General features: G+C 36.9%; 3 protein-coding genes across 9 annotated transcripts; 2 read left to right on the forward strand and 1 right to left on the reverse strand.

Moving 5' to 3' along the window:
- The first annotated feature begins 249 nt into the window (after positions 1-249).
- On the forward strand, positions 250-11,503 carry CUNH3orf52 (chromosome unknown C3orf52 homolog). 4 transcript variants are annotated; one of them, XM_014052782.2, is made up of 6 exons: positions 253-639; positions 2,403-2,526; positions 5,042-5,199; positions 5,735-5,805; positions 8,595-8,791; positions 9,292-11,503. In XM_014052782.2, the coding sequence occupies exons 1-6, from the start codon at positions 511-513 to the stop codon at positions 9,297-9,299; spliced, it is 687 nt and encodes a 228-aa protein (XP_013908257.1). In that variant the 5' UTR covers positions 253-510; the 3' UTR covers positions 9,300-11,503. The 4 variants fall into 4 exon arrangements, with proteins under 4 accessions (XP_013908258.1, XP_013908257.1, XP_087577581.1 ...); XM_087721455.1 differs by having other exon boundaries at positions 2,406-2,526; positions 8,592-8,791; XM_014052781.2 differs by having other exon boundaries at positions 257-639; positions 8,592-8,791.
- Positions 11,504-12,484: 981 nt separating this feature from the next.
- On the reverse strand, positions 12,485-23,493 carry LOC148044365 (uncharacterized). 4 transcript variants are annotated; one of them, XM_087721458.1, is made up of 4 exons: positions 23,377-23,493; positions 17,750-17,848; positions 16,251-16,299; positions 12,485-13,903 (listed from the first exon to the last, which is right to left on the reverse strand). In XM_087721458.1, exons 2-4 carry the CDS (start codon positions 17,773-17,775, stop codon positions 13,706-13,708), a joined length of 273 nt encoding a protein of 90 aa, XP_087577584.1. In that variant the 5' UTR covers positions 17,776-17,848; positions 23,377-23,493; the 3' UTR covers positions 12,485-13,705. The 4 variants fall into 4 exon arrangements, with proteins under 4 accessions (XP_087577584.1, XP_087577582.1, XP_087577583.1 ...); XM_087721456.1 differs by having other exon boundaries at positions 17,006-17,848; XM_087721457.1 differs by lacking the exon at positions 23,377-23,493 and adding an exon at positions 18,072-18,217 and having other exon boundaries at positions 17,006-17,848.
- On the forward strand, positions 18,871-25,612 carry LOC106538316 (OX-2 membrane glycoprotein). The gene is made up of 5 exons (XM_087721460.1): positions 18,871-18,966; positions 19,680-20,000; positions 23,268-23,585; positions 24,316-24,455; positions 25,086-25,612. Exons 1-5 carry the CDS (start codon positions 18,915-18,917, stop codon positions 25,188-25,190), a joined length of 936 nt encoding a protein of 311 aa, XP_087577586.1. The 5' UTR covers positions 18,871-18,914; the 3' UTR covers positions 25,191-25,612.
- Positions 25,613-26,171: the final 559 nt, after the last annotated feature.

The following is a 26,171-nucleotide window of genomic DNA, read 5'->3' on the forward strand; positions in this document are numbered from 1 at the left end:
GAAACGCCTTTGGGCCTGAATTTGTCTACTTTTAGGCTGCAGTCCATTGATCTTTGCTTCTAAGTTTGTATTTCTAATACTAAAATTATTCCTTTTCAGTGCTTTTGTTTTAGCCTAGCAAAGGCATAACCTTTTCGTTTGTCACTCCACTAAAAAAAACTTGTTTCGATTAAAGTACCTGCTGTATAGAAGGCGGTCGAACCGGAAAAGTCAGTCTTGCGCAACTTTGGAACCAAAGGTTGTTTTTTGGACTCGATAGAAAGAAGGAGAGCGTTCTTCTTCCCTTATTGATTTTTTTTTTACAGGCATCTTGGAAAACATTTATCAGACATTGGCTCGTTTTATTCGTTTTATTATAAAAATCATCCTTATTCATGGCAACACTGGAGCCCAACACTTTGCTTTTGTTTTCGTCTTCCACTTTCTCTATCAGCGCAATCGAGTCTGGACGTGTAAAGGGAATGCAAGTTATTTCCCCGTTGCCTTTGCCCTTGAAAAACTAAGTCAGCCATGAGCACAGTGAATGGTCTCGTTCCCGCGCAAAATCAACCGGGCATTGAGTTAAGGCGAAAAGATGAAGAAAGGGGGGAAGAAAGCGAGCTTCTGCAGGAAGAAGCCCCTCGCGCCGCCGCCGCCGCGGTAAGCCACCGCATGCTTCACTTCTTTCGGTTTCGGGAAATGTTTTGTTTTGTTCCCAGGATGTGAAAACAGGAATCACTTGATCAGCGTCCCGTTTAGCGCAAGAAGGAAATTAGTCGGAGTTATTAAACCTGGGAACTTTGCAGTAATTCTAATGCAATTGGGGAGGGGGGGAGGAGTTAGGAAATCTACTGGGGGTAAAACAAGAAGTGAATGAGTCAACTCCGTGTCTATGTGCGGTATCGATGCAGCTTATCACATTATCACCGTGACTGCTTATGTTAGGCGTTTCTTTCACTTGTAATCAGAGGCTGTGTATTTATTTCGCTAGTAAAACAATGCACATTTTTGTTAACAAGGGGCGCTTTTCTGAGCTCTGGCATTTTAACTGTGTCGGACTGTGTGGTCCTGTCGGAGCGATTCTCTCCATCTTCCAGTAGAAGACAAGCAATTATTCTAGTTCTTTCCTACATCTGTCATAATAGTAATCATTTTAAGTTATAGGCTTAGAAAGATGAGATGACTATTTTCAATGTCTATCCCCCTTTTTTCCTGAAGGTTCGAAGAGGCTTCACAGGCAGTTTCCCCTTGTTTTATCTTAGAAGTCTAACCCTATAAGGTAGGCAGGCTGAGAATGGGCAACTGGCCCAAAGTTACCAGAAAACTGCAAGACAAGAGTCAGGACTTTTACTTCAGGCTCTTTAGCTGCTTCAAGCCATAAGCTTAAGGAATATGTGATCCTGGTTCTAAAGCAGGTGCCAGCCTAAAAAGAAACAGGGTGTGAGTTTTAGTCCTACCTCAGGCTTGAAAGCCAGCTGGGTGACTTTGGGCCATTCACTCTCTCTCAGCCCAACCCATCTCACAGAGTTGTTGGGAAAATAGGAGGCGGAAGGAGTATTAGATATGTACATCATCTTATAAAGTAATAAAGGTATTGGGGGGGGGGGTGTCAAATAAATTAATGAAATAAAATACATTCTCATTCTTAGGGCCTTTATAGCTATCTCACTGAAAAAGATGAAATTGTATGAGTCCCTCCGACAAATTTTTAAAAAGTTGCAAGATTTTTTAAATTTGTATTACACCTCTTATTGTCCAAACTGACTGCTGCTGATTTTTACTTATTTCCAAGGAGTAAAAAGAAAATTGCCTAGAGTAGGATTAGTATTAAATGTTGGATTAGATAAGCCAATGCCAGGTCGCTCAGAGAGTTAGTAGTCTAGCTTGATTCCTATGGCTTATTAGAGCTGAAGTTGGGATGCCTCTTTTTTATTTTTAATTATATTTTCTCTCTTTTCCCTTTTTCTTCTGGTTTTCCATAAAGCTGTATGTCTTGTTTTTAATTTTTTCCAAATCCTGTTTGATGCATGTTATCATTTCTGTTCGTTGAAACTGAAAAACTGTTTCTAGTCATCCTTGATCATACGGAGCTAAGTGGAGTAATTATCTGACTTAATATGATATATTTTCTTAGTCCCTAAATCATAATGTTCCTTATTGGGGGGGAAATGTACTTGAGTAGTACTGTGCTTACTTTGCATATCAAAATACCCCAGGTTCCTTTATTAAGGAACTAGGAAGTGCTGATTAAAACCTTGGGTTAAAACATTGGAGGTCATATCGGTCACCAAAGATGTGTTCAAACATGTGTAGTGAAAGACACATTTCTTTGTTCCTTCAAGATTATTGAGTATGTCTGTTTGAATGTTTTATACTTAAGAATATAACATGCTTTTTTGTTTTCTAATTCCTTGTGTCTTTAGGAGACAAGCAGCTTAAAACCACTTTCTTCAATTATTTTTTGGAAATGCAAACTCTGGATGGTTCTAACATCTGTTTTTTTAGTGTTGATCTTTGTGATTGCTTTAAGTTTAATTTTGTATTCAGGTTTGTAAACACTTTAATAATACATTAAAAATATATAATTGGTGGTGGATTTGTTAATGGATAGTAAATATTTGCCTAATTTTACAGGCAATATAAGAAAACTATCTACCCTTAAAGAGATTGAATGATAGCGATATGATAACAGCAGATCTACATAGAAAACATCAGAATTCCCTAGATGCTTGACCATAGAAATATTTATACTGTAAGTTCTTCTAGAAGGTATAGTATAGCAGGAGATGAGCTATACTGTAATTTCATCAGCCCCTTGTCTGCAGGTGCATAGTCTCAATTCATGGGGAACTTTTTTGTATTGGCTATCCAAAATTGCTGTAGGAGAACATTGAAGCATCTTAAAGTTAATGGTTCTTGGAATTTGGAAACAGTTAAGTGGTTTAAGTGCTGTTTAAATAAAGGGGTTTGTCTGCTGAGAAAAACGTTCTTCAGTAGAACCAACCTATAGGTTCTTCTAGGCCAATGATGGTGAACCTTTTCGGCACCAAGTGCCCAAACCAGAATGCACGCCTGTGTGTGTGCGTGCTTGTGGCCATCTGGTCTTTGGTTTCCAGCATGCGCATGCGCACCAGCCAGCTGATCTTTGTGTGTGCCGGAGTGCCAGAAACCCGAAGACCAGATAGCAAGTGTGTACATGGACACGGCTGGCATGCGCACATCAGAAACCAGAAGAGCAGCTGGAGATGCCATGTGCGTGCCACACTTGTGCCATAGGTTCATCATCATGGTTCTAGGCCCTTTGATATATCATTTAAATAAGCTGAATAAGCTGATAGCTCATAACCTATCAATATGTTTGGGGATGGTTTTCTTAATTTGGTTGTGGTGTCCTGCTCTGGCAAAAGATTAAATTTTATTGATGTTCATAGGACATTGGGATTAAAAAAGGAATACACTTTGTTAGGTATTTTCTTTTTCTAATAGTGACATATATTATCCAAGCATAAAATACAAACTTTCCTTAATTAAGTAAAACAACAATAAAAGCAATAACAAAGAGAAAAGAACACACATCCATACATAAAGTAACACTAGCGCAAAGATTGAAGTAAAAATGATTATTTTGAAAGAGGTTTAAAAGGCAAAACAAATTTTAAAATGAATATATATTGCATGTGTGTTCATATGCATGTGTATATATGAAAAAACAGTCTAATACCACCCTATCTATTTTTATTAACATTAAACTGAGCCATGGTTGCCAATTACTTTAAGAATTTATTAAGTTACTCATTATTTGCTGGGAGATCAAGTTCTATTCTCAGCTCTCCCATCATTTTGTAATATATCCTATAAGATAAAATCATTATTGATAAAACCAGAAAAGAGAAGAAGTTTCTTACTCATTAAAAATCTATTTTTCATTTAAAACCCACACCTCAACAGAACACAGTCCAGCCATAATAAAGTAAAGGCAAAGGAATCCCTCCCATTTTACTCTGCTAATCAGAGTATAGAGTATGCGAGCTATAAAGAGCAGTCTCATCTCCGTTTCAAGGCCACTGAGCCAGTGCTTTCTGAGACATTTCCGTGGTCATGTGGCCAGCATCATCTCATTGAGTGCTGTTATCTTCCCACTGAAGTGGTACTTATTTATCTACTCGCATGCTTTTGAACTGCTAGGTGGACAGGAACAGGAATTTACTCTGTCACCTGGCACTCAGGTCTTGAACCTGGGCTGCCGTCTTTCCAGCCGACAAGCCCAGTGTCTCAACCACTGACCAACCATGTTGCCTTCCCTCAGCCATAATACAATAATATATTTTAAATTATAATAAAATAATATTGTCCAATCATAAAAACATAAACCTACTTATGTATAAACTAGCTTTACAGACTATTTTTACAATATAGAAGTCCCAAAATCATTGGTATCTGTTCACAACCACTTCCACCAATCACCTTTACAGAACAAGAATAAGGTTTTCAAATCCTTAAATACATCCAAGAATGTGTGGAATCTTGAGTGGGGGAACCCAATGCAAATCAAGAACCCAGATTATGAAATATATGCAAATGAGAAGGGGTAGCAAGCAAAAAGGAGCGGAAATATAAATAGGATCATTCCAAGACAGGAAGTGGGAAAGGTAATGGGAAACAGCTAAGCACACCAGGAATACCTTTCAATTCATTCTGAAGTTAGATAAGTTACATTGAAGACTTTTAAAAAGTCTAACCCAACTTTGGTTTAACCTCTTTAATACCAAACCCACTGTCATGGACAGTATTGATGAATGCACTGGGAAGAGTTTTAGAAGTCCTGGTTCTATGAAAAGAGACAATAGCAGTTATTATCTATAGTAGCTTCTCATCCAGTTACTAATTATTTAGACGATGGGCAAGGTGTACTCTACATGGCAATTTTACTTGTTCTCCAAATTCCAATTACAAAAAAATGTTGACTTCTGATCTAGATGAAATAAGACTCTTGAATTTCTATAGACATATTTAGACTATGTGCCTGAATAATAACTAATTTTATTCCCTTTTGTTATTTTAGTTGTTCACATAGATGAAGATGAATATTGGGATCCTGAGTTAATTGCAAGTGGTAAACAACACAATTTCTCTGGAATAGTAAACATTAAATGTCCAAACCCTAATGTGTATCTCTCAGAGTCTGCATATGATGTGTTTGCTAAAAATCTTAATAAAAGGGTAAGTTCTTTTTAGCCTTGTAGAACTGCCTTAGGATGGTTGTAAAGTAAAAACATTGATGGAATGGACTCTCCCTAGACTTATCATCAGAGATACTGTATACAGAGTAGTTTTTTTCTTCCCTTCAGTATTTTCTTTCACTATTAAAACAGATTCTTTTCTATTGTTAGACAGCTAAGACTTATCTGTAGGCTAGAAATGTAATATTTTTGGGTTAGAAATGTTTGCCCTTTGAGTATAAGACACTTATGGTATATAAGGGAGAATATCATTTTACTTATTAAGAAGCTGAAGCTCTTAATAAGAATACCTAGCATCCTTTTGTAGCATTCTGCTGGAGAGTCACATGCAATAGCCAAGTGAATTTTTGCCTTAGAAAAGAAAAATCAGGTTTTAGTCTAGTAAATAAAAAAGTAAAAACTAGATTTTCAAATTAATTAAAAATATACATAGACAGAAGTTAATTGCAAATCAAATGAGAGGATTCCTTCCATATTGTCTAACTGATGATGATTAGTGTTTTTTCTCTCTCAAGCTTAAGGATGTATACAGTTACTCACCTGCATTGGGAAGATATTTTATCTCATCTGAAGTTATTTCCTTCAGGTAGGAAGGGTGACAAAACCCCACATGTTTAATTATGCAATTTTAGGGTTAGGAATTTTCTCTTGGTAATTATGTGCGGGCTGGGGAAAGTAAAGAAAATATGGAATGAAAGAATAAGGACTGTCTATGCAGTTTATGGTATGTTGAAATGCACTTATTATTTATGCTAATAAGCATTTTATTTCAGCCATACCATAATTTCAGAACACATAATATATTAAAATGATGCAGTCTATCCCCAATTGTATCCTGTTCATGACTAAAGTCAATCATAGTATTCTACATGAATATTGTAAATTGTAAAGAACTCCAGCAGTTTTTATGGTTATTGAACTTGTTTGGTCTTTTTTTACCTTTTAACTGAACAATCTGAATAAGTATGAGTATGAGTAATTTATTTATATGCCGCCCTTTTCCCTGGGGGGACTCAGGGCGGCTTACAACTCGAAAAGGGGGGGAAACAAACAACACATAGGACAGTACATCATTAAAAGCACAACATTCATACTATTCGGGTGGGTTACAGTCTTTAACCCCAGGCCTGACGGGATAGCCAGATTTTAAGGGCTGTGCGGAAGGTCTGGAGGGTGGTGAGGGTACGAATCTCCACGGGGAGATCGTTCCATAAGGTCGGAGCTGCCACCGAGAAGGCTCTCCTCCGCGTAGTTGCCAGTCGACATTGACCGGCAGATGGGACTCGGGGGAGGCCTAATCTATGGGATCTAATTGGTCGGGTGGAGGTAATTGGCAGTAGGCGGTCTCTCAAGTACCCAGATCCACTACCATGAAGGGCTTTGTAGGTGACAAGTAGCACCTTGAAGCGTACCCGGAGATTGACTGGTAGCCAGTGCAGCTCGCGGAGGATAGGTGTTATGTGGGTGAAGCGAGGTGCACCCACAATCGCTCGGGCGGCCGCATTCTGGACTAGCTGAAGTCGCCGAATACTCTTCAAGGGCAGCCCCATGTAGAGCACATTGCAGTACTCCAGCCTAGAGGTCACAAGGGCACGAGTGACTGTTGTGAGAGCCTCCCGGTTCAGGTAGGGGGCGCAACTGGTGCACCAGGCGAACCTGGGCAAATGCCCCCCTGGTCACAGCTGACAAATGGTGTTCAAAAGTCAGCTGTGGGTCCAGGAGGACTCCCAAGTTGCGGACCCTGTCTGAGGAGCATAATATTTGACCCCCCAGCCTGAGGGATGGAATACTTGCCGAATTAGTGGGAGGGAAACACAACAGCCACTCGGTCTTATCTGGGTTGAGCACAAGCTTGTTAGCCCTCATCCAGTCCCTAACAGCTTCAAGGCCCTGGTTCATCACGTCCACCGCTTCATTGAGTTGGCACGGGGCGGACAGATACAACTGAGTATCGTCCGCATACTGGTGGTATTTTATCCCGTGCCGCCGAATGATCTTGCCCAGCGGTTTCATGTAGATGTTAAAAAGTAGGGGGGACAAGACCGAACCCTGAAATTGAAGTTTCTCCAATATAAAAGATTTAAAGAATCCAACGTCCTGCTAAGTTGCTCCTTCAAGAAATAAATTAGGCAATGTTTTTAAGCATTTCTATCCTACTTATATAGTGAGAAGGAATACAACATATATTTGTTTCAGATATGGCACCTATTAGATATTATTTGAAGCCATGATTGTGAGAAAATGCTTTGGTTCATGCAGAACTACAGGCCCTTTGATTCTGAAATAATATGTCAGAGGGTCTGGATCTGAAAGACTTCAAACTTGCAGGCCGGTGGTAGGTTGCAGACAGTACGCACCGGTATGGGTATAGCGGTGCCTGCCTGGAGCACCGGGTACCGTTCAGGTATAAATTCCAGAGGGCCCACTCACTCGCCCGAGCTACTTACCTGTATTTGAGCTCTTCGGTGCTTCCACGCATGGCACACAAGGTGCCTGTGCTACGATCCGCCAAACAGCTGGAACATTGCAGTTGCAACGGGATCCAGAACCCACCACTGTTGCAGGCCTACCCTACTAGACCTCCTTTTGACCATGCTCCAGTAAACAAAAATGTTGAGTTTTGGTGTTAAAAATAATTGTTATTGGAAGCTACTGTAAGAATCAGGCTGTTTGAAGTTTCTGAGATCAAATTTCACATCTTGTATAAATGAAATGCGTCCATTTTCCAGAGACATACTATACATTGGTAACAGTAGCACCAGATGTGGAGCGTAAGGAAAATGACTTTGACAGACATAAACCAAATCCATTAGTTAAGTGGTGAAAGAAGAACATATTTTAAGCCAAAACCAAGCAGTAAGCAAAAGTAAGTGGCTGAGACATCTCCCTAATTTACACATGTAAAGAAGGGGAGGGAGCATGACACAATCAGACTTGTGATATTCTGTTATTATAGCCACTGTCAATTAAAATAGTCTTAGCTTCCCTGTGACATTGATTCTTAGTCTATGTTACCTAGTGGGACATATAGCAACATATTTTTAAAAACACTTAAAACATGGTAAGTGAAAACCTTAGAAACATTATGGTGGAATTGTTTTATAATTCTGTGGTCCTTGGTGATGTCTGAGATTGCTTGTTTTTTTTGCAGGTGTTTCATTACCAAACTAAGCAGCATGAGACATTTCATTACCAAATGAGGTAACATCATTATGCTGAAATTGCCTAGCTTGGTAATGAAACGTTTGCAAGAAAACAACCAAGTTCGGAGGAGACTAAGAACCCTGTACTTCAAACCTGAGCTACAAGTATTCTCTTCCATTGTTTTCTAACCATTTGGCATTTCATTCTCACTTCCTATTATTCCTTCAGTAGAGAAAACAATACAGCATCATACAACTTGCAATTCTTGGTGCCACCTGAGAGTGCTGACTTCATGAAGTATAGAATGAGTAAAGAGTTTGTAATGAATATTTTAAGACAAAATATATATGACAAGCAAAACATCTCTGACTTGGATATACCTGAATGTACAGATATAATACTTGACCCATCTTCTGTTACAATAAAATGTAAGTGCTTAAGAAAGTGGATAATAAGTTCATGTTCTTTTTTGAGAGAAATTAAAGGACATTTACTCTGCTAATTCATGACCTCTTGCCCAACATCCTAGTAACTATACATTTGGTCCTCCGAGCTTGATAACTGGTTTTAAACAATGAGACAATCAGTTCCCATCCTGGCATTCATATCTATAACTAAGCTTTCAAATGCTGATATTTGCGACTCTTAAAAATACATGGGCATACTTCAAAATGAATTCCAGATATATCAAACAATATCCTAATTTGTTCTCTTTAATGGCTATAATTGCTAAATAATATTTTATAAACCTGAGATAGTTTTATGTTAGTGTTAAGGATCTATACCTAACATTTATGTAACAACTGGTATACATATATAAATATATCTGGATTGGAAGTAATTACATGGTATAAAAGTATTAATAATAAATAATTTTAGAAGTGTTTCCTTTTTCATACTTTTGGAATGCTTATCTTTTTTTTTAAAGTAACATAAACCATCAATACGGGAGGAAGAACTGAATGCAGATTTCAAGAGTGACTTGAAGGACTCCTCTGATCTTCTTATGAATTTTTATATTGCAACAGCAGAAAAATATGACAATTGCACACTTACAAATTCATATTTAGAACAACAGTATAAACCCCTTGAACAGCAATCAGAGCATAATATAGTACCAGAAACTGAAGCAACAATTTTGATAAGAGGACAAATGTTCCAGATCTCAGATAAGTAAAATCCTATTCAGCTTAAAGACTCCTTTTTGGTGAAATAATAAGAAGCACATTTTCTTAATTTTTCTGAAATCTACAAAAAAGTGTATTTGAAGAAAAAAACCAAAAACACCTACAATTATATAGAAATATTGCTTTTATTATTGCTTATTATTTTTGTTACAATATTTTTGTTATGTCACTTTGAGAATGTTGGATTTAATAATTAATAACAAAATTGATTACTAGTCACACTAACTCTAACGAATAAAATACAGTAGGAATGGACTAATCTTGAGAGACCGCCTTCTGCCGATTACCTCCCTTCGACCGATTAGATCGCACAGACTGGGCCTCCTCCGAATCCCATCCGCCAGTCAATGTCGACTGGCGACTACACGGAGGAGAGCCTTTTCTGTTGCAGCTCTGACCCTGTGGAACGACCTCCCCGTGGAGATCCGTACCCTCACCACCATCCAGACCTTCCGCGCAGCCCTCAAGACCTGGCTCTCCCAACAGGCCTGGGGATAGGTTCCCAATTTACCCGCCCGAGTGTTGATTGTTGAATGAAAGTTGTGTTTTATTATTTTTCTTTTGTTCACATTTTGTTTTGTCTTTTGATACTGCACCCCCTCCCCTGTGATTGTAAGCCGCCCTGAGTCCCCTCAGGGAAAAGGGCGGCCTATAAATCTTAATAAAATGAAAAAAAATGAAAAATGAATGAATCTGTCAGTTTTACTTTCATTTGTATACATTGTACAGTAATTCCAATTTCTTTTGAATGAAGAAAATGGTAATTCCCTAGGAAATATAGCTATCTTTAAGTTATATAATTCTGAATTGTTTGTATCAGACAGATTATTATGAACAAGTCATTTTTTCTTTGGAAAGACCTTTTTTATCTTCTTCCTATTAATGTTAACAATTAAGAGCTTTGTTTGCAATTTTTTAAAAGTGAAAACTCCCTAATTCAGCAATATAAATATGATTGTATGCAATATGTGCAAATATTTAAAGTCTGAAACAAATAAAGCCTTCTGTTAGAATTGAAAGATATGCCAGTTTTGCTTTTGAATCTTAGATGACATTTTGGTAACAACTATCTTTGAAAAAAAAATTCATTGAAATATAAAGTATACTTTGATTTTTTTACGTAGCAACTTTTTAAAAATCAAATGCTATTTTAACTTTTCATATAAAAATAGGAAAATATTTAAAAAGTCATTAGTTAAAATTGAGTTTTGCTCCTGCATTCTGAACTATTTGAAACTGAAAGATACATAGGAAAAATTATAAGGCATAGTGGTTGTCTCCTAAACAAGTAACACTGTAACCAAATTCAGTATTCCTAGAAAAGGGCAAATTACCCTCCTACCTTGGGTGTGCATTACTGAACATTGCCAAAATCTCTCAGTCTGGGTTTATGGTTCAATCTACCATAGGCATGTCCACAAACTACAAACATTATCTCTAAGGGAAGATTCCACATTCCATATACTCATCAGATTGACTCTGCAAAAGTTGTTGTTGGCATTGCAAGATTTAGGTCCTCAAAAGTAAGATTAGGTTTCCACAGCAATCCCACCATCCTTGCATCTGAAGATGTTAATAGTTTAAGTTCTCTGTGCCAAAGGGAAAAAAATGGCCTAATGATTTCCCCAAGTACATGAATATTCTTTGATTTTTTTTCCTTCGACAGTCATGTATTTTGTATTCATGTTTCTCTTGCTGTTCCCAACATTGTGTGACTTTTCGCAGCTATTGCTGGGAAGTGATATAAAGCCTGTCTTCATGACTCTGTTATATCAGTCTGGAAATCTTTGGATGACAACATTAATTGCTGCTGAGAAACTGGGTTCTCTTTCTATTCGGGTCTTATGTTTGTTTCTGGTTTTGTAACTGACTTTGTATATCTGTGTTTGCTTTTACTTTAGTTCTCTCTTATATTTCCTCAAGTAAATAAACTTTGAACCTTTATTCAGTAAAGCTATGGACAAATTTTCTTTCAAAGCAAACATTTTACTCTGGGTGGATTTCCATAGGTGGGAATTTCCTTTCAGTGCAAATTCTTCAGAATGGGGGCTTTCCTTCTATTGCAACAGGTGAAACAAATGCTAACTCCTCTCTTCACCACCTCCTGTAAGCTTAGTAAGTAACCCCCTTGGCTGAAACAATCTGCATTTTCAAGAGCTGCATTTTCAATTCAAGGGCACACTTATTATATGCAACAATTCTAATTGAGAACCTGAAAAGTACCTCCAAACTCTGGCCAATTTTATTGGTCAATCCTTCCCTACTCAGAATATCAAGCACTGGTGTTACTATTCATCTGTGAAATGGCAGAGGCTCCCTGCTAAAGTAAGAGAAGTTATCCTGCTTCAATAGACAGTCCTCCACCCCAACATGATCCAAGGGATGGTGGAGGTTGTTTGTGATGGATTTCCCTGAGCCTAAGAATAATACAAAAAAGTACAAAATACAATAGCAGAGTTGGAAGGGACCTTGGAGGTCTTCTAGTCCAACCCCCTGCCTAGGCAGGAAACCCTATATGGTTTCAGATAAATGGCTATCCAACATCTTCTTAAAAACTTCCAGTGTTGGGGCATTCACAACTTCTGGAGGGAAGCTGTTCCACTGATTAATTGTTCTAACTGTCAGGAAATTTCTCCTCAGTTCTAAGTTGCTTCTCTCCTTGATTAGTTTCCACCCATTGCTTCTTGTTCTACACTCAGGTGCCTTGGAGAATAGTTTGACTCCCTCTTCTTTGTGGCAACCCCTGTTGCCAATAATGAAAATGAACGTTGCAAAACTTTCCAGAATAGGAAAGGACATTTTTATGGAAGTTGGCAATTACTGTTCCTCCCCCCCGCCCCCCCCCCAATAATTTTGAGGCTCCATCTTAATGTGATCCTTGATAGATGAGGATCAAAATAAACATATCTTATTTTCAGGATTCTGTAACCTAACCCTTTGCTCATTGCAATAAATATGCTACTTTGAATCTGCATCTTGGTTACCTGATTGTGAGCAGCTGTAACAGGTTAATGCTGTCCAGTAAAGTATGGATCTTTACCCACCAATGCTCTGATTCTGCAGGCAAAGTGTATGTCTCCTAAATTCTGCCAGGGTTGAAGGAGTGATAGGGGAAATGGGTGATTCTGTCAATTCCCCTCTGCACAAAAGTGTTGACAGCGGCTGGAAGAATAACGGAGATCACCTTCACCAAACACTACACATCCACAAATACAATATCTATCATAAGATTTGGGTTGATTTTAAATCTGGGTTTAATGGTCTTCTAAAAGATCTATGTCCTCACTGCTTTTGAATATAGATCTGGAGTACCGAGCTGTACATAAAAATAGCTCAACTAACAATGTTTACTCAGTGCTGGGGGATAATTATTTTTCATTTCACATGTTAACTGCCAGTTCCTCATCATTTCTGGGGAAAAAGGCTTTTATTTATTTAAATTGTAAAAATTTATTATCTGCCTAGTTGCCACACGGTAACTCTGGGTGACTTAACTAACAATAGGTTTAGCATTCTAAAGAAATCCTCCTTCACCATATATCTAAACTCAGTACCTACCAACTGTTTTTCTAGATAATTGACGGGTTCTGATAGATCAGAACTGAATGAGGTCACAGAAGACATGGGGAAAGACAACTCTTTATCCCCGTGATGACCAGAGATCTGGTGGGTAAAGTATCACCTCTCCCAGATTTCCCTACAACTGAAAGCCTGGCAAATAGTTGCTGTTCAATATTGAGCATTTTGTATTAATAACTCACTGTGCAGTGGTGTGGTTATATTCTCCATGTGAAGGCTGTTGTTTCGACTGATTCAGATGGTCTGGTAGATACCAAAGGATAGCCTGATTAGACCAGGACTTTGAGACAGTATGAATCTCAGCACAGAACACCATGAAATATTGAAGATCCTAGAAACTACTCTAACAGTTTGAGAGAGAACATTATTGACTGTACATACACATATATATATCACAATGCAAACATCAGTACTGTATACCGGGGGTGTCAAACTCGCATTGCGGGCCATATTGTGACGTATTACAGTGTTGTTTGCCTTTTTCGTAGCCTAGGTGGGCGTGGCCTGTAGGCCGCCAGTTTGACAGGCTTTTCCAGAGAAAACAACACTAAGCAGACAATATACGTAAAGCAACTCCTAATTTATTAGTACATCATCATAATCATTGCTGTCTTGCTGGCCGGCAGATGTCATTGTTTTGGAAATAACGATGATATCATCATAATCAGTCATAGTGCTTGACGCATTTATGTTGTTACTGGCACTTTCTGCAAAGTCAATAGTTGTATAATGTAATTCAGAATGGCTGTCTGGTATTTTGTAAAAAGTGTTGTCCTGATAAAAAGAGATTAATGTTATTTTTTCCATATTAGAGCTCTAATAATACATATGTTTCCTACACATTAATTTAATTACTATTCTTAATTTGGTTAATAACCTGTAACTAGGTTTATTATCTTATTACAGTTCTTTCAGTATACTCTTTAGATTGGCTAGTCAAGTAATTAAAACTCAAATATTAGTTAGATCTAGACTTGGTTAATGTTAATTAATGTAAAACTAAAACCAATCAAAATAAATGTAAAAAAATTGTAAGCTAAATGTGTACAAATCTTCATAGTCCAGATAATTAGTTTCATTATGCTTTAAATTTGAAAAACAATAGCAGTTCCAGGTTTTGGCATTTTAATATGTACAACTGCCATTGAAAGTGTGGCTGAATATCCTTTTTCTTCCTAGAATATGAGCCTCAAAAGTATTGCTCACACACCAAATCTAATTGAGTCACAGGGTGAAGGAATCAGTTATCTGATGTCATTAAATTATTCTGTTGAATCCTGGGCTTCAATCCCAGAGCTCATTGTTGACAACAGTTTGTTGTCCAAATGGCTGCTGGATTCAGTAGATACAGGTTTTAACAGCCGCCTCTGCCGTTGGTAATAGAGTCCTAGGAAGGTATTGTTTAGACATCTCTGTGGTCATTTTTTATAACAGTCCTCCCCTTCTCTCACAGTTGTAGCAATGCAACCAAGTTAAAAGGATGCAGAAATGGGTAATGTGAGAATCCTGATCCCAGTTTGCTGATTCACTGCAGCGAGGAAACAAAACAAAAAAATGAAGAAAAAAAAAGTCCAGCTCTTCTATTTTCCTTTACAATAGTTGGAGTGCAGAGGTGGGCTGCTAGGGGTTCGCAGAGGTTTGGGAGAACCCCCAAATCCCACTGCTGGCTGTCCCCACCCCCCTTTCCTCCCAGGAATCCCCATGCAGTTTGTTTTGGATGCAGGTAAGTGCAGGGCGCACATGGAGGCTTGGGGAGGGTGAAAAATATTAGGGAAGGCTGGAAACGGGCCCATTTCCGGCCTCTGGAGCCTGGGGAGGCTTGAGGAAAGCCTCCAGAGCCAGGCGAGAACAAAAACGCCCACCTTGCCGCAGTGCAGGAAGCCGACTAGGCTATGCCCACCATGGCCACGCCCACCCAGCAACTGGGCAGAGAACCCCTTGCTAACATTTTTGAAGCCTACCCCTGTTGGGGTGACTGTAAAACATGTAAAAACAGCTGCTGCAAAACAGTTTAGGACATTTTTACTATGCTAGCAGTGTGAAAAGTAGGTAAGGAACAGGCAAGGAGACATCAATTCTCTAGAAGAAGGATGATCCAGAGCAATATCCTTCATGGTAACTCATGAGAATTCATGAGCCATTCTTAACAAAATTTCCAATTGAATTGGAAATGGCAATTAAATAGATTCAGGCCAGAGGTTAGAGGCATAATAAACTCCTTGTTCTCACAAAATTGTTACCATGCTTACTAATAATTTTTATTGAACCCTAAAGAAAGTTGACTTTTTAAAACAGTTCCATTATTAAACACTAGAAACATGTAATAACAGTAATAAAACAAACAATTCCAAACGAAAAAAGGTTCAAATGAGAAAGTTTAAAGCTTGCCAGCGAGTGGACCTCAGATGAATAAATCATAACTTTTCAGTCTTTTAATCTTAAAATTCATTTATTTCAATGAATACCTGATCAGAAAGTAAGGAAATGTTTTCAGGTTTTATTGGAAATAAAATGAGAAATCCAAGGAAAAACCTGTCCTATATTCGAGCAATTTATGCTTTTCTTGCACTCAAAAATATATAAGGAAGAACAGTGATGACAATAGGTGCAGCACCAAGCTGACTTTGCTGACTTTGAAAAGGTAAGTAGATGACCACTGTGATAACTTAAGAAAACCCACATCTATAGACTGAAAAATGAAAAACTCTCAGAAGAAGGTAACAGCTAACCATTTCTCTTTTATGGTTAAAAATAGAAAGCACCATAAAATCTGCAATAAACACACAGGAGACCTGACTTAAAGGGAGGACAGAAGGGTGTAAGGCCATGATGACGAACCTATGGCACGCCTGCCACAGATGGCACACAGAGCCCTCTTTGCTGGCACGCGAACTGTTATCCTAGCCTGGAAGATAAATTGTACTGCTCCAAAATCACTTCCTGAATTTCCATGACTGGGGCAGATTGAACCTGAGTTTCTCAATTCCTACTACAAATCCTAACCAAGCAACAGTATCTTCAAATAATTCACTTTATAGATTCCTGTGCTGGTATATACCTCAGCCACATTCCCTTACCAAGCAAGCCTAGAACCAAAAAGTTAAACAAGAAGACTACTTACATCTTTTCTCACTGCATGTCTTCTTCTAAAACGAGACCAAGGTTTTTTGCTGCAATAGAAATATTAAAGAAACAGCTAAAGTGGGCTGAGCAGCCACGGTATTAATGATTTCATTGTTTGAATCAACATTATATTTGAATCTATAAGTTTCCTGAATGTTTTCTTTTATGAATTTTCCTTTTGATTTTTGTTTGCTTTTGTTTTTTGACTATTTTAGATTTCTTTACTATCTCTTATCTTGACCTTTGTTAGTTTTATTTATCATTGCAAAATGGTGGAAATATGGTACATTGCTTCTTTCTCTTTCTGCAATTTTCTGCAGATAAAATCAAGACAAAACCAGTAGCAGCATTCTACCCAATTTATTTGCTCTTTTGTGTTCACTAACTTTCTTTCTGCTTTGACTTTACTGTGCAATATGTTCCTATCTTTTCTTCAATGATTACACTTTCTGCGATTTTTAGAAGGCACGTACAGTACCTTGATTAGGTTCTCAAAGTCTTACAGAATAATAAGCATATTTTTATCCTACTGATGATAATCATTGCTAGTGATGGAAAGTCTAGAGGGGGATAACAGTTAATTAGTTAATTTTAACTAGTTGATAAAGGCACAATTCTGTTGTTACATACATTTTAAGACAATAAATGGTAAGTTATATTGCAATCCTATACATAATCATATGTATGTATGTATGTATGTATGTATGTATGTATGTATGTATGTATGTATGTATGTATGGTGAAGTATCTTACCATTGTCTTGTTTTGGGACATTTTTCAACTTCCCAGGGTAGCTTATGGTTCTGGTATCTTCCATCCATGGATCAACCAGAACAAACTGTTTCACTTTCAATCCCAGGCAACATCAGGGGATGAATCAAGGACCTCATTTCTCATCTTTGTCCATTCATTCATCAATCATTCAGTCATTCACACAAATGTAGAATTTGCAACATTGACTAGGTGAAAAGCATAGGTAAACGGCACATACTTCTGCTGGAACATAAAAATAATGACTGTCTGTTTTCAAAATTATCCAGCAGTTATTCATAAGAAACATAGTTATTATGAGTAAGGGTTATTTTCCATATTGGCAAAAATGAAATAAATTTCCAGAAATTAATAATTGGAACAATTTAAATTATATTGCTTAGTAATTGGAGGGAAAATAACACTTTTCTCCTGATAAAATCTAATCTGTAGAATCTTATTTCCCTATAGTTTTAGATATCCCTTCCTTAACAACTAAATTCAACATACTTCAAACCATATAAAATGCAGAGGAGTAAGACATATTTTCAAAGTAGTCTCTACACTTATATAATTATAAAAATCACTTTTCAAATCCTCATAATAGGAGAACATGGACCTTGGCAATTGGTGAAATCTTGGGCACTTTGCCAATCCTGGGAAAACTTGACCTTGGCATTAATTATAGTAATTGTAGGGACACAAGCTTAAAGTGAAACATTGACCTTGAAACAAACTGGAACTTACCTTTTTTTAACTATTTTGTTTCCCATGTCTTCTGTTCTGGTAACACTAAATTAACTTCCCCTTTCGTTTTTCTGTCTTCTTTGGATTGGTTATTGCTGGCTGGAAAGACCAAAAGAAAACTCCTGTCAGAAAGTCATAAGCATTCTTTCACAAGTTCTCTAGAATTAAAATACAGGCATGTTGCAGTGTGGGAAAAAAACGTTCCTCTCCCATATCATCTCTGGGGGTGTCGTTACCAAACAAATGACATCATTTCCCAACAGTATAAGAGAACAGACTGCAATAGATACTGAAACATTGGCTTTCTAATAAACCTACTTACATATCAGCTAAAGTGACAGTTTTTCTGTCACAAGACAGGAACTTCAGCCAGGATTTCTTTAGTAATATGTCTAACTTCATATGCTCATAATCACAACAGAAAAAAATGAAGCCCATTCCTTAGTTTTTTGCATAGCATGTGACAAACCACAGATCCATACATATTCCAACAAAGCTAAAAAATTTAAAGAAATTGAAAAGCAACTATTATTCATTAAATACATATAAATATAATGAGCTAACTTGTTTCAGTCCAATGAACTTGTATTCATATAGTAGCAGCACAAACCTTTATCATTACAGGTAGTGGTTAGCAAGGCAACCACATTTTTCTTTTTATAGAGTTTCTTGTCAACTGACAGCTTGCGGTTTTAAAGGAAAATGGGCCTCATACCTAGTAGTAAGCTAAAGTCATAATGTATTTACAGCATATTGCTAAGTAACCCATCTCTTTGAAAGAAGTGGAATAGTGAGGCCAATGATTCTTTTGTAACATGGGATTTTGAAGCTGATTCCAAGTGTTTTCTTTCCATTTATATTAAACATTGGGAAATTCAGAGTAAACCGAATGACCAAGAATATATGACCGAGTTGGAACTACCCTATAGTAGTACATCTACAGGTTATCCTAGATTGCGGAAAATTGTGGGTCCTGGTTCAGAGTAAGTGAATATAGGATTGAGTATATAAAAAAATCAAGTGCCACAGAATTCCCCTAATGTGATTTCGTAAGGACTTTCCCAGAATAATAATAAAAATAGGTTTCACTTCTCTTTAATTTCTCTGTAATAAATCAGGACTCTAAACATAACTTATCAGTGTCTTAACATCATACAGAGTTAAAATGATCTCTGTATTCCTTGTTATCTGTATTCTCTGGACTCAATACTCTGTAGGTGAGTTTTGGACAAACTTTTCAGATTGCTGTAGTCAACCTGGTGCTCTCAAGATATTTTGGACTACAACTTCCACAGTTACTAGCATCTGGTCCAACAGATTGTATCTAATGTAATTCAAAATAGCCAGAGGAGAGCAAGTATTTGCTTGTTGATTAGCTTTATTGCGTGTTAGTATTATGGACAAATTCATGTGATTAGATGACTTTGAATGGTATTTCTCTGAGATATTATAATCTCAACAGCAAATGTCAATGTTTCTTCTTGTATGATGCCAATGATAGCAGAACAGATTGAATGATAATGCCAGATTCAGATAAAGTAGAGAAAAAAAAATATTGACAGCAGGGTAATATCAGATTGTGGTATGTTACTGGGGCTTGCTAGATTGTCTGATAAACTAATGCATGACTTTAACATCAAATATGGCTATCACAAGTTAAAATGCAAAAGCTATTCCTCCAGGACACCCTATCTATGCTGGTATGTCCTCATTGCTACTGCTACTAAGCTAGAGAGTTATTTCATGTATTTATTTTTATTTATTACTATTTGTAACTGCACCTGGAGGGGTGCTTAATTAAATAATCTTAAAGTCTGGGTAAGTACAATATTCAGAATACTGCTGATGTGGTGATATAAACTTATTTTGTCATTAAGAATTCATTTTTTAAAAGGTCTTCAGAATTTTGTATATTGGACTTTCTTTTCAGGCGACACAGAAGTGATTCATGAGCCTGTTCAAACTGTTACAACTGGAAAAAATGTGACTCTGTTCTGTCAGTTGGCCAAAAATCATGACATTGTTCAGGTCACCTGGCAAAAAAACCAAACCAACATAGCAACTTACAGCAAGGCTAATGGAGCTAAACTGCTGAGTAACCAGAGCAATATCCATCTTTCCCAGAGTGATTTGACTTTTTCTGGCATCACTTTCAATGGGGTGACATTCGAGGATGAAGGCTGTTATAGTTGCATCTTCAATACATTTCCCTTAGGACCTATTTCAGGCAAGATATGTCTCAAAGTCTATGGTAAGTTATATTGTTTTATTATCTGGATCTTCAACAATTGTCGATCATTTCATGCCAGCAGCATTACCTGTAGCAGTTGTATAACATTTATAGGGTGCAATAAATAGTTTCTCTAAACAAGAGAACAGTTTCTCTGAACTAGTGTAAGTTGATTGCCTCTGTTCCATGACTTAAGGAAAATCTCATTAACTATGGTAATATCAGAAAAGAAGAAAATTTTATTACATGGAGAAAGGGAGAGGGAGGGAGAGAGAGAGAGAGAGAAAGAGAGAGAGAGCGAGAGCGAGAGAGCGAGAGAGCGAGAGAGCGAGAGAGAGAGAGAGAGAGAGAGAGAGAGAGAGAGAGAGAGAGAGAGAGAGAGAGAGAGAGAGAGAGAGAGAGAGATTGCTTAACTGAATGAAGATTAGTGAAGTATCATGCATTGTATAATTCCAGTATCTGGTTTCCTAAAGGCATTGATATCTATGAGCTTCATAAGGTGATTCAGTAATTTCTAAATGTTTTAGATGCAGTTTCCAGTTTTAAGCTGTCTTGCCCCATCTCATCCAATCCCTCCCCTCCTTTTTGTTTTTTTTCCAGTCATGATGAGATTGTAATGAATTTGGTTCTTTTTCTATCTCGTTCCTCTTTCAGCGATGTTATCTTGCATTCTTATCAGTTGTGTGAAAAAAAGCCTGCAGATTCACACCTTGATTTTTAAGGCATCTCTAACACCTTTCCTGCCCCATGTCTATTATCTTCTGCTTCTCTGACCTGTGCTCAAGTGTTTGCTAGTAGGGGGAAAGAATTGCATGAAAGTTATTGTCTAAGAACTTGTTGCTTGTTTATCCTCTGTGCCAAAGCAGATCACTATTGAGAATCAAAGCAGATAATTATCATTCATGGTTGTTTTGCCTCTTGGTTCTTCTGATCAACACATTCCATCTTTCTTGTGTGATTTATCTACACTGCTTACTTGTCCTGTTGTCAGAATGGGCAGGCAACTATTGCTGAACAGCAGAAATGGGTGATGCCACTTTCTATTAAACACTTACTCAACATAAAAGTAACATAGATGTTTTTCTGCTCCATTTCCAAAAGTTCATATTTCCATATTTTGCTAGCTTGAGTGTCTTTGTCCTTTTGGGGTAGTGTATTTTATTTTATTATAAGATAACCCTTGCAGGTTATTGGTGACAGTATTTCACAAAGACAGGAACACTCCTTGAATCTAATGTTTACTATAGCTTAATATCCTTTAGAGCAGGGTTGTCAAACTCCTGGCCCATGGGCCATATCCACCACGTGCTGGCCATCCCCACCTCTGTTTTAGTGAAGGGGAAAAACGTCCTGATACGTCACCTGACATCATCGTGACAATGTGAGTTTGACACCCCTGTTTTAGAGCTACTGATACCAGGTATGTTCGATGACTCATATAACAGAAATCCAGGTGATGATTAGAATTAGAAATCTGAATTGTTTTGTATAATAGGCTATATTTGGCTAAAATAGGATTGAGTAATTTTTAATTCATGTATTTTTCCCTGGGGGACCACCATATGATAGCATAATATTAATATACAGGTTTTTGAGGAGGGGTTATATCAATTATATAAAAACTGTAATTATGTTTTGCAGTACACATTTAGTTGTGTAAATCAGCCAATAAAACTTCAGATTTTAGGCCAGGTTTAAGTAATAGATATTATGATAACATTTTAATCATCATTCCTTCTCTGAATCAATAACAATTAATTTAACAATTGTTTAACATAGTCATAAAAATCTATGATACTTGCCTTTTGTGGCATCTTTTGCAGCGTCAATAAACAAAATAAGACAGTTTCACAATACAAGAACAGATGGTGATTGTTTAAATTCTAGGGTAAAAGTAAAGATTCTCTTCATCCCAGCTATCTCCTGGAAGTTATATGCATATGTTCATATCATTTCCCTGGTAACTTTATGGAAGTGCTTGCTATTCTTTCAGGATGTTTCCCCCCCCCCCATATATCACCATAGCCTCCAGCTCTAAACCTTTTGATAGTCTCCCACCTAAGTGCTAACCAGGTCTTACTACGTTAGTTTTTCAACACATCAGCTAATAGATACCGCTATGCCATGGAGTTTTGCATGCTATTACATTAAGACACTATAAACTCTCCTTTCTTTTCTGTGACAATTTCCATGATTACAGTATACAGTACATCAAAAGAATCTTTACTTGAAATCCCTGGAAACCTCCTAATTAAACAACTAATAGCAATAGCAATAGCAATAGCAATAGCAATAGCAGATTTTTATATACCGCTTCATAGGGCTTTCAGCCCCCTCTAAGCGGTTTACAGAGTCAGCATATTGCCCCCAACAACAATCCGGGTCCTCATTTTACCCACCTCGGAAGGATGGAAGGCTGAGTCAACCCTGAGCCGGTGAGATTTGAACCGCTGAACTGCTGATCTAGCAGTTAGCTGAAGTAGCCTGCAGTACTGCACTCTACCCACTGCGCCACCTCGGCTCAATTAATAGCGGGAAGGAGATGGGGAGGTGGCTAATATTGGGCAACAGAAGATCAGTCATATCAACTCCACAGTTTATCCACTTAAACTGCTCCTGTTCTGCATTCATGTAACCTGATTCTTTGCTGTTTTAACACAACTTTGCTTGGATTGAAACCCTTTGGCAACAGTTTACAAGATAGTTAATTCAAACTATAAGGTGACAGATCTTCCTACAGTATTGGGCAATACTGCTGCTGCTGCTGTGCCCTCCTGTTTCAGCAGCAACCAAATCACTTGCCATCCTGTGGGGTTTAGGTTGGGAAACCTAATAATCATAATCAACTTATGGCAGTGAACTCTGTAATTTCTATATATGATTGTGAGTAACTATCAGTTATAGGTATTACTATTTAATCCAGCTCGGCTAAAAAGAGGTGAATCATTGCTGACCATATGCACTCAACAGCAATTCAATATGTAGCATGCTACCTGGATATGTGTTCTATCTATTTTATACCTATACTAGACCAGATAGTGGTAGCTAATCAGGTCTACATACAGTATCTTTCTAGGTTCTCTCCCTTCTTTCTCACCATAATGGTCCATTGCTAATGAGGAAATCATTCCCTTTATTGCTCTCTCCTCTCTACTGTTGCTTAATAAATGAGTAATTTGGTTAATACTAAATACCATGTCAATCTAACTCATCAGAAGCAAGAATAATTGAAATTTTCTTACTCCCAAAGCACAGCTATAAATATTAATTGTGCAATTTGTTTTGAAGCTCTAACAGAACCTGAAATAAATGTAAGACAAGTTCCAAATCCAGAAAATAAGGAAGAAATGAGAGAAATAAACTGTTCAGTAACAGGAAGACCAACTCCAGTAATTACCTGGAAGATGAAGAATCCTCTTCAGATAAAGCCAAAATCACATATGATTCTGCACCCGAATAAGACTGTAACTGTTACTAGCACGTTTACTCAAGTCTTGTCCAAGACAGTCTCAGAAAATTCAGTAATCTGTGTTATTCATCATCCATCTTTAAACACTTCACAAGAGTTGACGTTACCTGAAAACAAGATAACAAGGTGCAAACCAGGTGGGTTTAAAGTCAAAAAAATCCTTTCTTTTCCTTTCCTTTCTTTTTTTCCTTTTCCTTTCCCCTTTTCCTGCACCCACTCTCTTATCTCTTGTCTTACCATAGTTTGTCTTAGAAGTTACCTACTATTTTTCTTTGCAAACACTTTCTTCATGTGCTTATTATTTTATGAGCATATACAAGTGAGCCCAAAGGATGTCAGTCATTTCCTTGATCAAATCTATAATTCTGTAAATGTGGTTTTTTTAAAACTAGACTTGCTAATTTTACAAAAAACCAAAAAACCCACTTAGAACAAACCTACTTTCTCAGCTTGTTTCTATTACTGATGTATTAGAGATTATAACTTGCAGAATTTCTAATTGGCATCTCTAAAGGCAAGCCATTTCCCTGACTTAGACAAGTAGATAAAGTATTCATTGTAAAGAATGCATTTAAAAATTGTATTTCTGTAGAAGTATATTAGGAAAAAACCTCAGTATATGATTTCTAGACTTTTCCCACTCATATCATTAGTGCTCCAATTGGATCCATCATCTGTATTAGAAATGTTATATTATGGTTATCCTCTTGACAACACTGAATGGACTGGATCTAGTACAAACTATGTCCCTAGGATTCTTTTACAAAGCCAGATTTTAATGCAGTTCTATGAGCACCTGATGTTTTCTATTCCATCTTTTATTATTATTTGATAAGCTAATTCTTATTTATTATTTTCTCTTTATAGCCCCAAAGAAGCATCAAAGAATTGTTATTACAGCTATCTGTTTACTGGTTTCCCTATTTCTCCTGGGGTTATTTATCTTTTTCATATACCGGCGAAGAAGACAAATACTAGTAGAAAAAGAGCAAAATCTTCCATGCTGGGTAAGGCTCAAATATATCCCATAGTATCCATGGAACATTTAAACGCCCCAGCACAGTAAGGTCAATTACATTGTAGGAGATAATTAGAGCTAATTTCGACTTCAGTCCTCGATATATTTCACCAACAGATTTTGCTGACCCAGATGAGCCACAAAGTCAGGGGATATAGCTGAATATATCTATATATATACACAGGATCCTCATGAAGGAGATTGGTGAAGGAAGGATAGCCAATAGGAAGCAAGTAAGGAAAGGCAGATCTAGACTTTCAATATTGCTTTTTAGAGGCACTGAGGAAGGCAGGATAACTTTTATACAAATACCGTAGCTGATTGGTACACCAGGTAATATGATATAATTGTTGAGTGTAGAATTGACATTTCTACTCACACAAGCAATAAAAAATAATAATCTCTATTTCCATGCTAATTTTGCCAGCAGAAAAATAGAATCTGAAAGTGAAGTGATTCCAATCCATAAAAGTCCCAAGCATTATTAGCAGAGTACTTCAAGTTCTATAAACAATAAGCAGCTTTTTCTCAGCTGAAAATTCTGTTCTAAACAGATTATAATTTTACAGTCTAAAACTTCTCCTTAATTCATCTTTAAAATGTGTTATTTTTCTGCCAGGTCGTTCCACTTTGTTCTAGAAGAACATTATGTAGAAAAAATGGCTGCACAAAGAAAAAATCCCCCGTGAAATCACTCGCTGAAGGAAAGTTTCTGGACACATGAAACATTTCTCTTTTTTTTCAGTCAAGTTTTTTATTTATATATAAATATTTTGACACATGAAACGTTTCCATATAAAATATGAAATCATATGATGGAAAGGCATGAACACATAGCTCTGAGGCCTTGCTCTGAGCACTGAGAGAAACAGGCATCCAGCAGGCTGGTTAACGCCTAAAGACTCTCTCTTTGCCTTTTAATTAATTTTTCACATTCCTTTTTTAAATATCCTCTTTTAAATATTATGTACAGTTTTTATGCTTTTAATATTATATTTGTATACTGCTCAGACTCTTTCTGTGAGAGAGATGGGTGATTCTTAAACATGCTAAATAAATAAATAAATAAATAAATACTCCTTATTCTGGATTTTTTTCCCAAATTAGATATTGCCTATGTGTTTACAATCAATGTTTATGAGCTGTATTCTGTGTAAGGCATACTGATAACCAGACATTAAGCTAAATAATATAGTAATGTTAAATAAAAATATTTATTTGGAAATTAAACTATTGTTTTATTTACTACTTATTCTATTCCTTTCAGCACTTGGTATTTGGAAATGATAATTTCTAAATAATTTCATTTATGACAATTGAAATGATCCTTATGGTAAAAAATAACACAGGACAGTAGTACAACTTTGCTAAAGATACAATTCCAATTCCATTACAGAGTTGTAAAAGATGACTTATGTTAAATTTTGAAATAAAAGTTAAAATGCAAGCAACAGAAACACACATGCACACAATTACAAGTTCAAGAATATAACAAGGTCACTATTGAAATATATTAATTATATCAATAGAGACCGATTGAAAGCTGAGCTGATTCAGAATGTGGTGGGGAAATAGTTATGGATGCCCCTTCATGTGTTATAAAATATTTCTGCTAAGTGAACTGTACTTATGTGAAATTCAAGGTGCTGTTTGTTATCTATAAAGCTTGAATGGCTTCCGGGCCTGAATATTTGTATTCTGAGTA

Source organism: Thamnophis sirtalis, unplaced genomic scaffold, assembly GCF_051295495.1.
Source record: "Thamnophis sirtalis isolate CommonGarterSnake01/CBP01778 unplaced genomic scaffold, rThaSir2_p1.2 scaffold_8, whole genome shotgun sequence".
NCBI classification, from domain to species: Eukaryota; Metazoa; Chordata; class Lepidosauria; order Squamata; family Natricidae; genus Thamnophis; species Thamnophis sirtalis.